This window comes from Tiliqua scincoides, chromosome 4, assembly GCF_035046505.1.
Source record: "Tiliqua scincoides isolate rTilSci1 chromosome 4, rTilSci1.hap2, whole genome shotgun sequence".
In the NCBI taxonomy this organism is placed as follows: domain Eukaryota; kingdom Metazoa; phylum Chordata; class Lepidosauria; order Squamata; family Scincidae; genus Tiliqua; species Tiliqua scincoides.
The window spans coordinates 47,380,194-47,396,183 of NC_089824.1; the positions used below are offsets into that span (position 1 = coordinate 47,380,194).

At 44.2% G+C, this 15,990-nt stretch overlaps 1 protein-coding gene across 9 annotated transcripts in view; it reads right to left on the reverse strand.

Annotated features, from left to right (window-relative positions):
- The window catches only part of SNTG1 (syntrophin gamma 1), a 318,816-nt gene that overhangs the window by 18,944 nt on the left and 283,882 nt on the right, over positions 1-15,990 (reverse strand). For all 9 annotated transcript variants that reach the window (XM_066626316.1, XM_066626306.1, XM_066626311.1 and 6 more), the window contains one exon: positions 1,100-1,210. In XM_066626316.1, coding sequence (XP_066482413.1) covers positions 1,100-1,210 — 111 coding nt within the window. The remainder of the gene's footprint in view (positions 1-1,099; positions 1,211-15,990) is intronic.

Sequence of the window (15,990 nt, forward strand, 5' to 3'; positions counted from 1 at the left end):
CTCAATAGGTATGCTTCGTAGGCCCCTGAAAAAGCCTAATGCACCATGGAGACCTCAGCGCTGAACTTCGCTCCAGAACTTCCAGGTGCCTGGGACCAGGGCTGGAAGCTGCATCCTTTATCAGAAGATTTCTCCAACATTACAGTGCACATGAGAGCAGACCTCTTGAGTGAGGTGATATTCACAATACCAGAACAATTTATTCACCGCAGATCTGCTCTTCCTATCTCAAAGTGGAATAACAGCAGGAAAAATATGAGTCATGCTTATTCTTTTGCTACTTCTTTCAAAATAAAATTCATATAATGAAGGCAATGCTATTTGAGGCATGTGTCTCATCTCTTGAATGATCATAAAATCTCAAAACATTCCTGAATGACATTTAAAATCCATGAATGCATGCATGCATGTGTAAGGAAGGGTGATTTCCTGCTTCAATTGCATGTAGCAAGAATAAATGTATCAGCACATGCCGTGGGAGCATCTGCATGCATAAGGGAGAATAAACCTAGGCAAGATAAGAGAAAACAAATTTTTTCTCTCCTGCTTGCATGGGTCGAGTAGAATCTGCTCCAGCTATTTTGCTGGTGCAAGTCCAAACGAACTCAGGTAGGCAGATCAAAATGAGGGAGAGGGTTAGGATATAAATGGTACTTCTGCTGCCGATATTGTCCTCTTCCCGGCCTCAACCCACCCTGTTCCTGCCCCTTCTCCTCCCCATCCTCACTACAATTGGACTTACCTGTCTCAGTCCAGGCACACTAGCACCATTTGCGGCAGTGTTCCAAAAGTAGTTGCCAGGCCATTTTACAACGTGTGTTCCACTGCCATAAATCCCTCCACATACTGGCCCAATCCTGGAGAGGAGTGGGCCATAAGGTTGCAATTTTATACACACTTTCCTGGAAGTATGCCCCATTGAACACAAAGAAACTTCTGAGTGGACAGGCATAGAATTGTGCTGCAAATGTCTGTCTTGTGTTTTTTTAAGGCATCAGTTTTTGCAAGTTTTTGCCATTTTTTCTCCCCAGATTGTTCCATTTCTAACATGTCCTAATATCCTTCTGACAAGAGAGAAAGATTGAGTTTTTGCTTTTACCTTTGCTTCAATCTGCTTAGTATCTGGATTTTGGAACAAAAATTTGATTTTGCTCTTGCCATCATCCGAAGAACCTTTAAGCTGAGAAAACTTGTACCTCCACAATACAGCCTAAAGGAAACAAAACATACACAGACACATCAATACACAAAACAGATATTGAGGGAAAGTCCTGCCTCAGAACTTTTTAACCTTGCAAAGACGTAAAATTAAACAAGTGCAATGTTCTGTGACCTGAAGCCTCTTTGATCATAAAGAGCTATGTTACACTTTGACAGCGTCTGGTTCAGAGCAGTCATACTGCATTTATGTAATGCTCTTTGAAACCTTTTTGGCTTCACCTGATCTTGGTTAACAAAAGAAGAAAGAAAAGATCCCAATTTACGCTCCTTTGCAACTTCTTGTTGCAATATTTCTCATCTTCATAGGGATCGTTTCAGTCTTCTGATAACTTCCAATTGATGCTATTGGCCAAATGGATGGGTGAAGCAGAAGATGACACTCCTACTTTTTTTTTGTTTTTTTGTTTTACTATCTCCTCCAGCCACGTTCTATCAAATTTCCAAACTGTTGTGCCTATTGCTAGGAATGGCAGGTTCAGTCACTACTACTCACACGATGATTGCTAATTGGAGAATCCATTTATGCACACAGTGCTGTATCAGCAGATCAAGGACCACACCTTTAAACAAGAACTTGTACTAAACTTTTCACAACCATTCTCAATTTTTTTTGCTATGGTGCCTTAGGAGTTCTTCTCAGGTTCCAGTCCCCACCCCCACAAAACCAGGATACAACACAAACAGATAAACATAAAATAATTTATTATTGAACACCAAGAAAACTTGAACATTCAGGGGGCCTCAGGGGGCCATATGACTCCAACTGAGAATGGCTGGAAACATCAAAGAAAGATTTGTAATTACAGATATCTCGCTAGGGACAGTGAGATTGAACAGCTATTCCCCAAAGATGAATGAAGTGCTACCAATATTAGGTACCGCATAAATGCTGTGCAACAACTTCTACAAATCCTGACACCAAAATTGTCGTTGCCTAGAAAAAATGAAATAGTCTTGCTTATGTTTCCCCAGGTGTCATAATGCCATACATATTAACTGTCAAACAGTGCTCCAAAACATGTTCTGCTGGCAACTCATATTCTTATCACCTGTTCTTTGGTACTTTTAAATGTCTTTTCAGGACTATCACAAAGGCCAAGGTTAGGCAATTTCATCAGCTTGTTGAGTCATTTTTCATGATCCTTGCAGTTTACTTGAATTATCCAAAATGGCTACAGTATCAGAAAATTATTGCACTATCACTGAGGCAAAGGAGATAGGACCCTGCTTTGATCTCTCAGAATTAGTGTCTCTGTGAGCTGAAACAACTCCAAGGACATGCCAGCTGCTAAAGGTACACATGCCCTCACATCATATAGTCTGACACATTAACCCAGCCCCCTGATCATGACATAAAAATATTTTCTTAGACTTCTTACACAAAGATTCATTTTTCAAAGACTCTAATGCAGCGATTTTCAACCTTTTCCATCTTATGGCACACTGACAAGGCACTAAAATTGTCAAGACACACCATCAGGTTTTTTACAATTGACAAGGCATGCCATGCTGCCAGTGGGGGGCTCACATCCCCATTGGCCCTACTAATAAATGACCTTCCCCCAAATTCCAGTGGCACACCTGTGGATCACTCGCAGCACACCAGTGTGCCATGGCACAGTGGTTGAAAATGGCTGCTGTAATGCAACTTTACAAAATATGTTATCATTTATGTTCATGTATGCAGGATCCCTATTGGTTCATCAAAGTGTGTGGAAATTGCTGACCTTGAAAGCTCCAGTGTAACTCTTACTGCAGTGATTCTCAAACTCTGGGAGAGTTTGAGAGCCACTAAGTGTTTGCTGCAGGCAGCGGGGGTGGGGAGAAGGCAGAGACACGATGCTCAGCATCATAAGAACATAAGAACAGCCCCACTGGATCAGGCCATAGGCCCATCTAGTCCAGCTTCCTGTATCTCACAGCGGCCCACCAAATGCCCCAGGGAGCACACCAGATAACAAGAGACCTCATCCTGGTGCTCTCCCCTACATCTGGCATTCTGACTTAACCCATTCCTAAAATCAGGAGGTTGCGCATACACATCATGGCTTGTACCCCATAATGGATTTTTCCTCCAGAAACTCGTCCAATCCCCTTTTAAAGGCGTCTAGGCTAGACGCCAGCACCACATCCTGTGGCAAGGAGTTCCACAGACCGACCACGCGCTGAGTAAAGAAATATTTTCTTTTGTCTGTCCTAACCCGCCCAACACTCAATTTTAGTGGATGTCCCCTGGTTCTGGTATTATGTGAGAGTGTAAAGAGCATCTCCCTATCCACTCTGTCCATCCCCTGCATAATTTTGTATGTCTCAATCATGTCCCCCCTCAAGCGTCTCTTTTCTAGGCTGAAGAGGCCCAAACGCCGTAGCCTTTCCTCATAAGGAAGGTGCCCCAGCCCCGTAATCATCTTAGTCGCTCTCTTTTGCACCTTTTCCATTTCCACTATGTCTTTTTTGAGATGCGGCGACCAGAACTGGACACAATACTCCAGGTGTGGCCTCACCATCGATTTGTACAACGGCATTATAATACTAACCGTTTTGTTCTCAATACCCTTCCTAATGATCCCAAGCATAGAATTGGCCTTCTTCACTGCCGCCGCACATTGGGTCGACACTTTCATCGACCTGTCCACCACCACCCCAAGATCTCTCTCCTGATCTGTCACAGACAGCTCAGAACCCATCAGCCTATATCTAAAGTTTTGATTTTTTGCCCCAATGTGCATGACTTTACACTTACTGACATTGAAGCGCATCTGCCATTTTGCTGCCCATTCTGCCAGTCTGGAGAGATCCTTCTGGAGCTCCTCACAATCACTTCTGGTCTTTACCACTCGGAAAAGTTTGGTGTCGTCTGCAAACTTAGCCACTTCACTGCTCAACCCTGTCTCCAGGTCATTTATGAAGAGGTTGAAAAGCACCGGTCCCAGGACAGATCCTTGGGGCACACCGCTTTTCACCTCTCTCCATTGTGAAAATTGCCCATTGACACCCACTCTCTGCTTCCTGGCCTCCAACCAGTTCTCAATCCACGAGAGGACCTGTCCTCTAATTCCCTGACTGTGGAGTTTTTTCAGTAGCCTTTGGTGAGGGACCGTGTCAAACGCCTTCTGAAAGTCCAGATATATAATGTCCACGGGTTCTCCCGCATCCACATGCCTGTTGACCTTTTCAAAGAATTCTATAAGGTTTGTGAGGCAAGACTTACCCTTACAGAAGCCATGCTGACTCTCCCTCAGCAAGGCCTGTTCGTCTATGTGTTTTGAGATCCTATCTTTGATGAGGCATTCCACCATCTTACCCGGTATGGATGTTAGGCTGACCGGCCTATAGTTTCCCGGGTCCCCCCTCTTTCCCTTTTTAAAAATAGGCGTGACATTTGCTATCCTCCAATCTTCTGGTACCGTGGCCGTTTTGAGGGACAAGTTGCATACCTTAGTCAAGAGATCTGCAACTTCATTCTTCAATTCCTTAATAACCCTTGGGTGTATGCCATCAGGGCCCGGTGACTTATTGATCTTTAATTTATCAATGAGGTCTGAAACATCTTCTCTTTTAACCTCTATCTGACTTAACTCCTCGGTCAGGAGGGGCCGTTCGGGCAGCGGTATCTGCCCAAGGTCTTCTGCCGTGAAGACAGATGCAAAGAACTCATTTAATTTCTCTGCCATCTCTAAGTCTCCTTTTATCTCCCCTTTCCCTCCCTCACCATCCAGAGGGCCAACCGCTTCTCTGGCGGGTTTCCTGCTTCTAACATATTTGAAGAAGCTTTTATTATTCCCCTTAATGTTGCTGGCCATGCGTTCCTCATAGTCTCGCTTGGCCTCCCCTATCACCTTCTTACATTTCTTTTGCCACAGTTTATGTTCCTTTTTATTCTCTTCATTAGGGCAAGACTTCCATTTACGGAAGGAAGCTTCCTTGCCCTTCACAGCCTCTCTAACTTGGCTGGTTAGCCATGCGGGCACTCTCCTGGATTTAGTGGAACCCTTCTTTCTTTGCGGTATACACCTCTGCTGGGCCTCTATTACTGTTGTTTTAAGCAGCCTCCATGCACTCTGGAGAGAATGGAATCTTTTTACCCTCCCTTTCAACCTCCTTCTAACCAGCCTCCTCATTTGAGGGAAGTCCGCCCGTCGGAAGTCAAGGGTTTTTGTTAGAGATTTGCCTGGTATTCTTCCCCCAACGTGCACGTCAAAACGGATCGCAGCATGATCACTGTTCCCCAATGGCTCAGTAACGTTTACATCTCTAACCAGGTCCTGCGTACCGCACAAAATTAAATCCAGAGTCACCAGTCCTCTGGTGGGCTCCGTGACTAGCTGCTCTAAGCCACAGTCATTTAGCACGTCAAGAAATCCGGTCTCCTTATCGTGACCAGAACACAAATTGACCCAGTCAATATGAGGATAATTGAAGTCCCCCATGATTACAACCCTGTCCTTCCTTGTCACCTCCCTGATCTGTTTCCTCATTTCAAGGTCCCCATCAGATTTCTGGTCTGGAGGACGATAGCACACCCCCAGTATTACATCGCTGCACAAGCCTGGTAATTTAACCCACAGAGATTCTACGGTGGAGTCGGACCCACCTTCAATCTCTACTTTGCTGGATTCTATCCCTTCCTTAACATAAAGGGCCACCCCACCTCCAACACGCCCCTGCCTGTCCCTCCTGTAGAGTTTATAGCCCGGGATTGCGGTATCCCACTGATTCTCCGCATTCCACCAGGTTTCCGTTATGCCTACTATGTCAATATTTTCCCTTGTCACCAGACATTCCAGTTCTCCCACCTTTGCTCGTAGACTTCGGGCATTCGCATAAAAGCATTTATACACGGAATGCCCCAGGATGGGCTGCTTATTCGCTCCTTTGTCCCCGCATCCTCTCATTGTGCCAAACCGTCTATCACATCCCATCTCCCTACCTTTCCCAATTTCTTCTCCTACCCTGCCTTTGTCTTGTTCTCTAACCTCCCCATCCTCATCCCATAGGGATGAGGAGTCCCGAACCGGATGCCCCTCGGCTCCTGTCGGCCTTCCCCAGGCCTTCCCCATCGTGCCTCTTATCTGGACACAGGGGCGTGCTGCCACTCACCCCTGCCTGCAGCAGCCTCCCAGATGCTGGGCTCCCCACGCCGCACAGAGCCCTCCAGAAGATGATCGCGACCACTTCCTGTTTTACAATTGCAAAACCAGAAGTGGTCGTGATTGTCTTCTGGAGGACTTTGTGCTGCGTGGGGAGCCCTGCTGAGGCTGGTGCCGGGCTCCCCCAACGCCTGGGAGGCTGCTGCAGGCAGGAGAGAGTGGCAGCATGCTCCTGTGCCCAGACCCGAGGCGTGATGCTGAGCATCGCGTCTCTGCCTTCCCCCCAACCCTCCCCTTAAGGGAGAACTTCCCAGGGCTCACAGGCTGGGGTGTCGCAACACCCCAGTCTGAAAAGCACTGCCTTACTGCATATAACATCATTAATGAAGTTGGTAAGTTTCCCATAGACATTTTTGGGTCCAATTTTATCCAACTTTCCAGTGCTGATGCAGCTGTGCCAACTGGATTCTGCAATGGGGGGGGGGATCACAGAGACCTCCTCAAGGTAAAGGAACATTTATTCCCTTACCTTGGGGATACATTGCAGCTACATCAGCACTGGAAAGTTGGATAGGATTTGGCCCGTAGTAAATTTAGAGGTGTTTGTTTCCAGTAAGATAGGATTACAGCCGAAGTCTTACCAAACATAATGGGCTTACTTCTGAGTAAAATAAATAACATCATTTTCAAACACCTCTATTTTATAGCAAAATCCTAGGCATATCTACTCAGAAATAAGCCCCACTGAATTCTGTGGGCCTTACTCCCAGGTAAGAGTGCATAGGATTGCAGCCTTCTTTTTTAAAAACCAAACACTAATTTGATGCATTAAACAATGCACAAAGGTTTTTTTTTCTTCTTCTGTAAATTATTTGTGGAAAATAGAAATTGAAACAGTACTGTGCAATCCCTATGTCCTAGTCACTATTAACCCCACTGTGAATAGGCAGATATAGAAGGTAAGGAATTTCACTTAAGTGTTATAATGTAAGAATTGCCATATTGAGACACTCCATATGGTCCAGCATTCTGTCCTTTGCAGTTGACTACATGCCCAAGGAAAGTCCACAAGCCAGACACAATGGTGCTACTCACCCCCTTGCTGGTAGTCTAAAACAACAAAGTTCCCACTGACAGTCCTAATATTTTCAGTGGACAGTGGTTATTAGAACACCCAACTGAAATGCACTTCTAACGCCAACGTATCTTTTTAAGCAGTGCATACCCTTCTATTCACTTCAATATCTCAACCTGTACATTTTATTTCAATGACAATACATTGGACACCTTCCTATTATTGGACAAAATAGCAGATTTTAACAAATTTGACTTAACAAAATATGCAAATCTTATTAATTGGGTTAATAAGAGCTTAACTAATCATTTCATTATTAGTTACAAGAAAAATTCAGGAATTTCTAGCCTGATCTTGTGCTCTCTTACCGCCAGCGCTGTGCTGAAACTGAATAATAGGAATGACTTACAAATACACTTTTTGCTCCTTGGACACAAGCACTCCCAGGTTATCAAAGTGGAGGTCAGAAAAGAATATACTATTGCTATTGTGCAGTTAAGAAAGTATAAAACAAATCTCAGCCTGATTATATACTGCTGTCATTTTCCAGGACAATCGCACTACAGCTGGATTTGGGTGATTTTGCTTCAAATCCCACTTCAGCCACAGACTCTGTTGCTTTTTTCCTTTTCCTGCATAGATGTTGCAATATTCCAAACTGTGTAAGCCAAACAGAATTTTAAAATGTACATCAATTGACTAAACTGAGTAATTGGTTCTGATGGAAGTGTTGGATTGTCTCAGCATAATCTTGTTTAATGTATTGGGTTGCTTTTATTTGAACTACCCTCTTACGAGCAATTCTGCAGTTAGAAAATATGTGGCTTTGTAATTACAGGAAGGCCCATGTATCTTGGGGGATCAGTTCCAGGGACCCCCCATGGATATGAAAACTATGGATACGGGACAACCCTGTCTCAGCAGCCGCATGTGCCCCCCCCGCCTCCGCAAGTCCATTAACATTTAGATTGACGTTCCTCAACATTTGTCCCATGCTGTACCACTCTGCATGGTCCACCTATTGGAAGTCCCACCAGAAGTAAATGATGATGGTTGGGAGGCCAGAAATGATACAACAAACACTAGTGAGAGGCTCAGGGTGGACGGGAGGGTTTTTTAGAGCACATAAAAATCATGCTTTGGAGCTCTGCCCACCAAGCCAAGCCTCCTACTGCTGTTTGTTATGTTGCATCACTGGTATCATTGCTGGGCGGCAGGTGTCTGGGAGTCCCATGAATACCACCAGACACCGCCTCAAGTATCACCAGTGGTACCTGTGGCACCAGTGGTATTGGTTGAGAAACAATGGTTTAGATCCTTACTGGGGTGAAAATGTTCTTGCTTTTATAGGTCACTGAAAGCATTCAAGCCTATAGCAACATGTAGGACGCTTGAATGCTTTAAGAGACTCAATCAACTCTAACAGTCTTGCTTTCATTAGCCAGTTCTGCTTCCCGTTAGCATCAATTGAGATTCTCCAAGCATTTATGCTGCTGGCAGCCTGCCTGAGCATCGCTATAAGCTTGAATGCTTATAGCAGTCTGTAAAAGCAAGAACATTTTTACCCCAGAAAGGATCTAAACAACATTAATGGGTGCATGGGGGGGTGGGGCAATCCATGGATAACTGAATCCATGGACACCAGATCTATGGATATGGGGGCCTGCCTGTACTGTTAATGTGTCATTAAAAATAAAAATAAAAAACCAGCTGAACTCAGGAAAACATGAAGTATGCTCTAACCCCCTAGGGGTATGAATGTCGATAAACGCAGGTGAGCAGCTCTGTGCTGGCCCTTTTGCTAGCATTCCCCAGTGTTCCATGGAGGGGGTGAGAGGTTACAGGCTTGCAAGGCTCTCTTCAGAAATGTGGAGCCAGTTCATTACATTACATTAACCAGTCCACTATACACGCAACATTTCATTTGGTGCGTAAGACAGGCTAAGATCTATCCATCCGCAAGATGTAAGTGATAAGTCAAAGCATTTGGGGACTGTCAGTGTGCAGTATAGTGGAACCATTATTAAATCTGGCATTTTGGAGCACTGCTGGCAGAGCAGCTACTTACTGTTTGATAGGAGACCTGAACTTTCTCTTAATTTGTTCAAATTCAAAGTAGGGCTTGTTAGAAGCATCTTTTGTTCCTTTTCTGCCTTTGTCTTTATTAGAGCAGGCATCTACATACCAATAAAATCTCAAAAAAACACCATAAATTCTGTAAGTGTATCATGCAAAGGCACATTTTCAAACTGGGCTTCATACTACAGAGGTTGAAAAACCCCTTGGACTTATTCAGTTTTTCCTACAAAGTCTTTCTATTTAGCTGTGCCTGGAATATGCATTAGCTATCACTTAATGTCTGTCTGTTCCACCCAAAAAGAAAAATAGCCTAAAGTGTGCTAGGAGTGCTGGGTGTGGTGTGGAATAGCAATGATTTCACAGGCGCTTTGTTTTATGCCTTGTTTGGCATAAATGATTCAATTTTAATTGGAAGCTGCAGGTTTAGCTTCCATGCCAATTAATAATGACCCAATTTCAGAAAATATGGAAGCCGCTAAAGCAATTTGGCTGAGGAATTGAGGAAATTAAGAAAATAGGAACAACCCTGCTGGCTCACACCAAAGGTCCATCTAGTCCAGCATCCAGCTCCAGCTGTGGACCACCAGATGTGTCCAGGAAGCCCATAAGCAGAGCATGAAGGGAAGAACTGTCTTGTCTTGTTTGTCCAAGAGCAACTGATATTCAGAGTTGTGCTGTCTTTGAAATGGAAGCTTCAATTTCTAACATTGCTTTAGTGTTGCTATTAACACCGTTGCTGATAACACTTTTTCTTAAATGTGTTCAGTCCCCCTTTAAATCCATATAAACTAGGGACCACCACCGCATTTTGTGGCAGCAACTGCTACTTAGTTAATCATGCATTGTGCAAAGAAATACTTTTTATACTGCTGTCCTGAAACTGGCAGGCAGTAATCTTGGGTGAACCCAACTGACAGTGTTATCAGAGAGGGAGAAAAATGTCTCTGTCAACATTTCTACACCATGTCCCATTCACAGGCATAATTATCCAATAATTAGGACTGTGCCAAAAGGAAGGTGCTTTTCATAAACCTTTTCTGCAGTGGTGAACCGCACCTTTCAATTAAGTGATTTTTCAGGAACTGCTCTGAAACAGGCTTTTGCATGAATCACTTCATAATGATGGCTGATCAATGAAACACAGACAAATCCAATTGAGTACACAGTGTAGTTTCATGTTCTCATCCCATTCATTGCTGGACTCCTGAATGGCTGAACATCATCCTGGTGACTTCTGGATGTCACCTATGTGATTAACCCAGAGAAAAGGTGCTATAATCAAAAGCAAAATATAAAAAAGAGAAGCAACACCAGGGAGGTGAAAGTATAGCAATGAACAAGAACAAAGAAGGATGAATACTTGTGTATGTAAGGGCATTTAAGGAATTTTTTCTGTTCCTCCCAAGCAATTTCTTTTTCAGTCCAAAGATCAAAAGGAGTGAACAATCTGTTCAGCCCTAACAACAGATTTCACAAAGCCTTGGATGATGTGACAACAGATGTCAATGAGGACCAAAGGAAGAAGTGGTTACAGAACACTCTTTCACTTGCCTTTGATGTGTTTTATACAACCATGGTAATCATTTAGTGGGTTAAAAATGGGTTGCCACTAGTTTGAATTTATAAAATTGAACAGCCTCTAAGGAACAGAATGAAAACAATGTATTAGCATGATCAAAACCTAACCCACATGGCACTCTTGTTTCTCATTTCACACACATCTACCTTGGATAGTAGGCTGAACAGTTAATGCTGTGTAGTCTCTAAATCAGATATGGAATGCGCTTCCATGGGAGATCAACTGGATGCCTTTTCTTTTCGCATTTGGATGGGGCACACCTGCTGTAGTACAGCATAGTGCATGGAGATCCATTTCTAAAAGAACTCAGGTTTTTGTTTTGCTTGCTGTTGTTTCAGGTTTTCTGTATTTTCGCACTACTGTACTATTGGCTACCACTGAATTTTTCATCTGTTCACTATTATCAGTATTAATTAGTCTATCCAGTTTAACTATTGCTATGAGCAAATGAAAAAATCCCTACTGTATGCTGTACTGCAACAAGTTGCATTTTTGAATGTTCCAGGTTAAAGGAGTGAAGTTACATCATAAAACAACCACATTCTTCTTCTTCTATAAGGACTACAAACTTTTGGTTAGGAAATCAGTATTTTTTTTTTCTTCAATTGGAAGTGTATTAACTAGCTACAGATCAAATATTTTCATCATTATTCTCCTACCCAGCAAATCAACATAACAAGAGTGTTGAATGAAAGTGCTTTCTGAAAGTGGTTTGAATTGTCAATTAAGGCATGAATTAAAAAAGCCTATTAAATAAAAACAGGTTTATGTGAGCACTGAGATAATCACAGAATCCTTAAATGGTTTTTATGCTCCTGTTTAGTTTAGCATTTCCAGGGACTTCGGGAAATGACTGTGAAATTTATTGAGCTGTACACATCAGGAAATATTGTCAGCTTACAGTATTTGGAATAGTCACAAATTCACAGTACAACCTATTCAAGTGGAGGAAATGACAAATGCACAAGGAATCACTAATATATCACTAAGGATCTCTCTCTCTCTCTCTCTCTCTCTCCCCCCTCTCTCTCTCGCACCAATACTAAAGCAACATCTACCTTAAAGAGCAGGAGACACTGAGCTGCAGAATCAGTTCCAGGTTTTCCCAACTGAGTTTTCAACAGACAGTAGCAGAAAAATGAGGGAGGGACAGATTCTCTCAAGTACAAGCACAAACTCCCAACCCAGTTGCTAAAGGAAAATTAAAAGGCTATGAAGGAGCCACGTCATGTTGGTTTCTTGGTGAGAGTTTGAAAGCCCCGTCATAGTTCAGGGGCAACCAGCAGCAGAAAGAATTTTCTGAATACTGCTGAAAAAACACCATAAAGTGCTTTCCAGCAGGAAGTTAAGCACACTGGAGCCTTCCTAAATGTGTTGTTGGCTCTCCTGCCACCTGCCAGAGCAGGTAAATCAGCAGAAGAGATGGGAAGGGGGTATGGGAGGGCAGAACAGGGGCAGAAAGGGGCAAAAATGGGTCGGGACGGGGTGTAATGGTGTGGGGAGGCTCCAGGAAGAGGTGGATCTGGTGGCAATGGTGCATGCGGGATCCTATCCCCCATTACTACAGCCTCCCCTCCCTCTCCTCGGATTGCACTAGCAAAATTGATAGCGCAGGTACAAGGAGACCCATTGCAGAGTGGGAAGTCCCATTTCACCTCTGAAGCCTCCTTGTCCTCCACCCTCCACTGGATACAGCACTGGATATTAGATAGGATAGCATTGGCCTGTAAGTGTACCTTGGTTATAAAATAGCCCCTCAAGGGCATGCAAGGGAGATAACATAGGTAGAGAGAGTTGAATTTCATATGTTTTTATGGCTGCTTATTTCTAAGAGTAGAGATATGGAATAATTAGCACAGACAATTAACTGTGAAGCTTAGGAAGTTATTTGCTGCCTGGAAATGAAGTTAACTTTGTTAATGAATAAACTGTGACCCACTGGCATTTGAAAAATAAAGGTTCTTTTAAGTAATTCATTTTTAATAATTTCATTCCTTAAATTTAACAAATGTAAGGTTGATGTTGAAATGGGCTGATTATGTGATTTAACAGCTAGAAAATGGTTAAGGCTTATTAACTCTGCCAACAAATTACAGATGTAGGAATTAATTTATAATATTGACAGTGTAAAAGATTAGTAGTTGCAAAAGGGAATGACTGTTTCTCAGTAATTGATCACATCTGATATAGAGGCTGAACATCATTCACAGAGCAATCCTATACATGTTTACATAGAAGTACGGGCCCAATCCTATGCTGGTGCTAGGTGTCATAAAAATGTCATAAAGCACATTTATGGCACCCTTGCAGGAAGCGGTACTGGCACCAGGTTCGCACCAGTCAGAGAAGAACCCAGTGCTGGATGGAGGATGTCCAGACGTGAGCAGCACCAATGGCTGATGGTGTGGGTGTTTCGGGCGGGGGAAGGTGTTCCGGGGCAGAGGGTGGCAGGGGAGAAACTGACCCAGGAATAGGGTGGAAGCAGCAGTGGCCTCCTCCACTGGATCCTATCCTCTGTGTTGGGCTCAAAAGCCTAACATGGAGGTTCTCAAGTCTGTGCTGGCAAATTAGGGTTCAGTGGGGCTTCTTCCTAGAAGGGTGTGTATACAATTGAAGCTGGGCAACCCAATCCTGAGCTGCCTGGAGCACGGGGCTGCCACAGTGCCAAAAATGGCTGCTGTGGCATCCAACGCACAACTGGGCAGCCGTCGACAGCTTCTCAGGAGAGGGAGACGTTTGTCCCCTTCCCCAGGTAAGGAAAGTAGCCCTACAATGGGGCTACTTGATTTTGCAGCAACCCTTTGGCTGGCATAGAATTAAAGAGCTCCGTGTTGGGCCATATGACACGGAGCCCAGGATACAGTGAAGCTGAGCTCCACCAGTCCTGTTCTTTGTCCGCTCCACTCTCTCCACCGCCATGCCTCCTCCCCACCCTCCACCCACCTTTGCCTGCCCCAGAATGCCTTCTCCCTGCTTCCCCCCATGCCCCACCTCTCTCTCCACAACCTGGCAGTTTGGATGACCATTGAGTGGTGAAACACCAGCTATCTCCGGGAGCTAACGTTTGCGACAGTGCATGCTGGTGGTGAGTCAGCACACACTGTATAGGATTGAACCCTAAGTTGCTTGTTGGGTTAAGAATGGATTGTGAAAATCCACACAATCCATTCTTAACCCAACAAGCTGAGAATTTAGCAAATTGATTTTTAATACTATATGTGAATTAGGTAGATGTATATGTTCTGAACAGATTACTCATTGTGGAAGGAAATCAAAAGTGACTTCTACATTATTTGGTTAACACAAAAGTGTTAAGTAATTACTGGGTAAAGAATTGAAAGAACAAAAGATGTAAGAATATGTATTAATGGATAACAACAACAAAGGAGGATTAGTTCATGTATGAATAGAAACTCAGAGGACAAGGAAATGAATATTAAATAGTAATAGGAAGACTAGTTAAACCTGCACCTAGGAAAGAACTTGAATATACTTAAGATGGAAATATGTGGAAAAATGCAAAACATGTGCAGAGATTGCATGAAACTGACAGCATATTTAAAGTAATTTGAAAAAGTTTTACAAATTAGAAAGAAAAAAATTAAACAAATTGAACAATGATAGGAAGGGGATTAACAGCCAAATGCTAACTAAATCCCCATGTAGTGATGCAGTGGTGCTGAAACAGCTTCTGCTGTATCCCATGGGGGAATTTTAACCATGGGAGTTCTCCTTGGTAAGGGAACATTGATTCCTTTGCCCCAGGGTAACCCGCAGCAGCTGCCATAAATCAACTTGGACCTGTGTCAGCTCGATTGCTGGTGCAAGTCCGAGTTGATCTGTAAAGGTGGCTCAGGATTGGGGAGAGGGTCAGGATTCAGCACGTGCTGCTGACACCACCAAACCCACCCTCCTCTCAAACCTAATTCACTGTCCCCATGCCACCGCTTCATTCCCAGTCTTCCTCCAACCCCTTGTGCCAGTTTACCTTCACTGGTGGGTGTCTGGTATCCATCTTAGCAAAGTCCCAGCTGCTCACCACTTGTGGCAGCAGCCAGGCCCTGCACACCAGCCTAGTCATGTTTGTGATGGCATAAGGTGGTTTACACCAGCAGAACACATGCTCATAACACAAGGCCCATTAGAATTGGGCTGTAAGGCCTGTACACACTTACCCAGGACTAAGGACATGATCCTAGGCGACATAAACCGGCCCCGCGCCAGCTTGCACTGTTGCAAATGTGCCATAAGGTAGACCTGCGACAGTCTCCACTAGTCCAGTGCTGGTGTGCTGAGCCAATGCCAGGCAGTGGACAGAGAACTACTGCTCAGAGCTCTGGGCATGTGCTGGGTAGTAGAGAGTTAAGGTTGGGCAGGGGAGAGGTGTTCTGTGGTTGAGGAGAGGGTGGGAAAAGGCATTGCAGGGAAGGGAGTGTGGCGGGAAGGACGAGATGGTGCCAGGTCCTGTTGTCATATCGTAACCTCCCAGCCTGGGAGACCTGACATGGGTCTCCTTGAATCTGCACCAGCTCAATAGCAGCACAGATCTGGGGCCACCTGGGCATTACACGGGGTAAGGAAGCATAAGCTGCCTTGCCCCATGTAGCTCCGGCACTGCTTCCCAGCCCAGTCGGATACAACAATAGCCATTTTGGCACCGCTGTAGCCCTGAAAAGCTCAGGATTGGCCTGTAAGTTCCACTGTAAGAAGAGCCCTGCTGGATCAGGCCCAAGACACATCTAGTCCAGCTTCCTGTATCTCACAGCAGCCCACCAGATTCCTCAGGGAGCACACTAGACCAGATGACACTTGCATCTTGCTGCCATTCCCCAGCATCTGGCTTTCTATTTACCATCACACCCCCAACGCAGACACCAGATTGCACTTGGGTTTAACTTGTGCTACTTTATTAAACACAGTGACCAATTTTTAATGCATGAAACCTT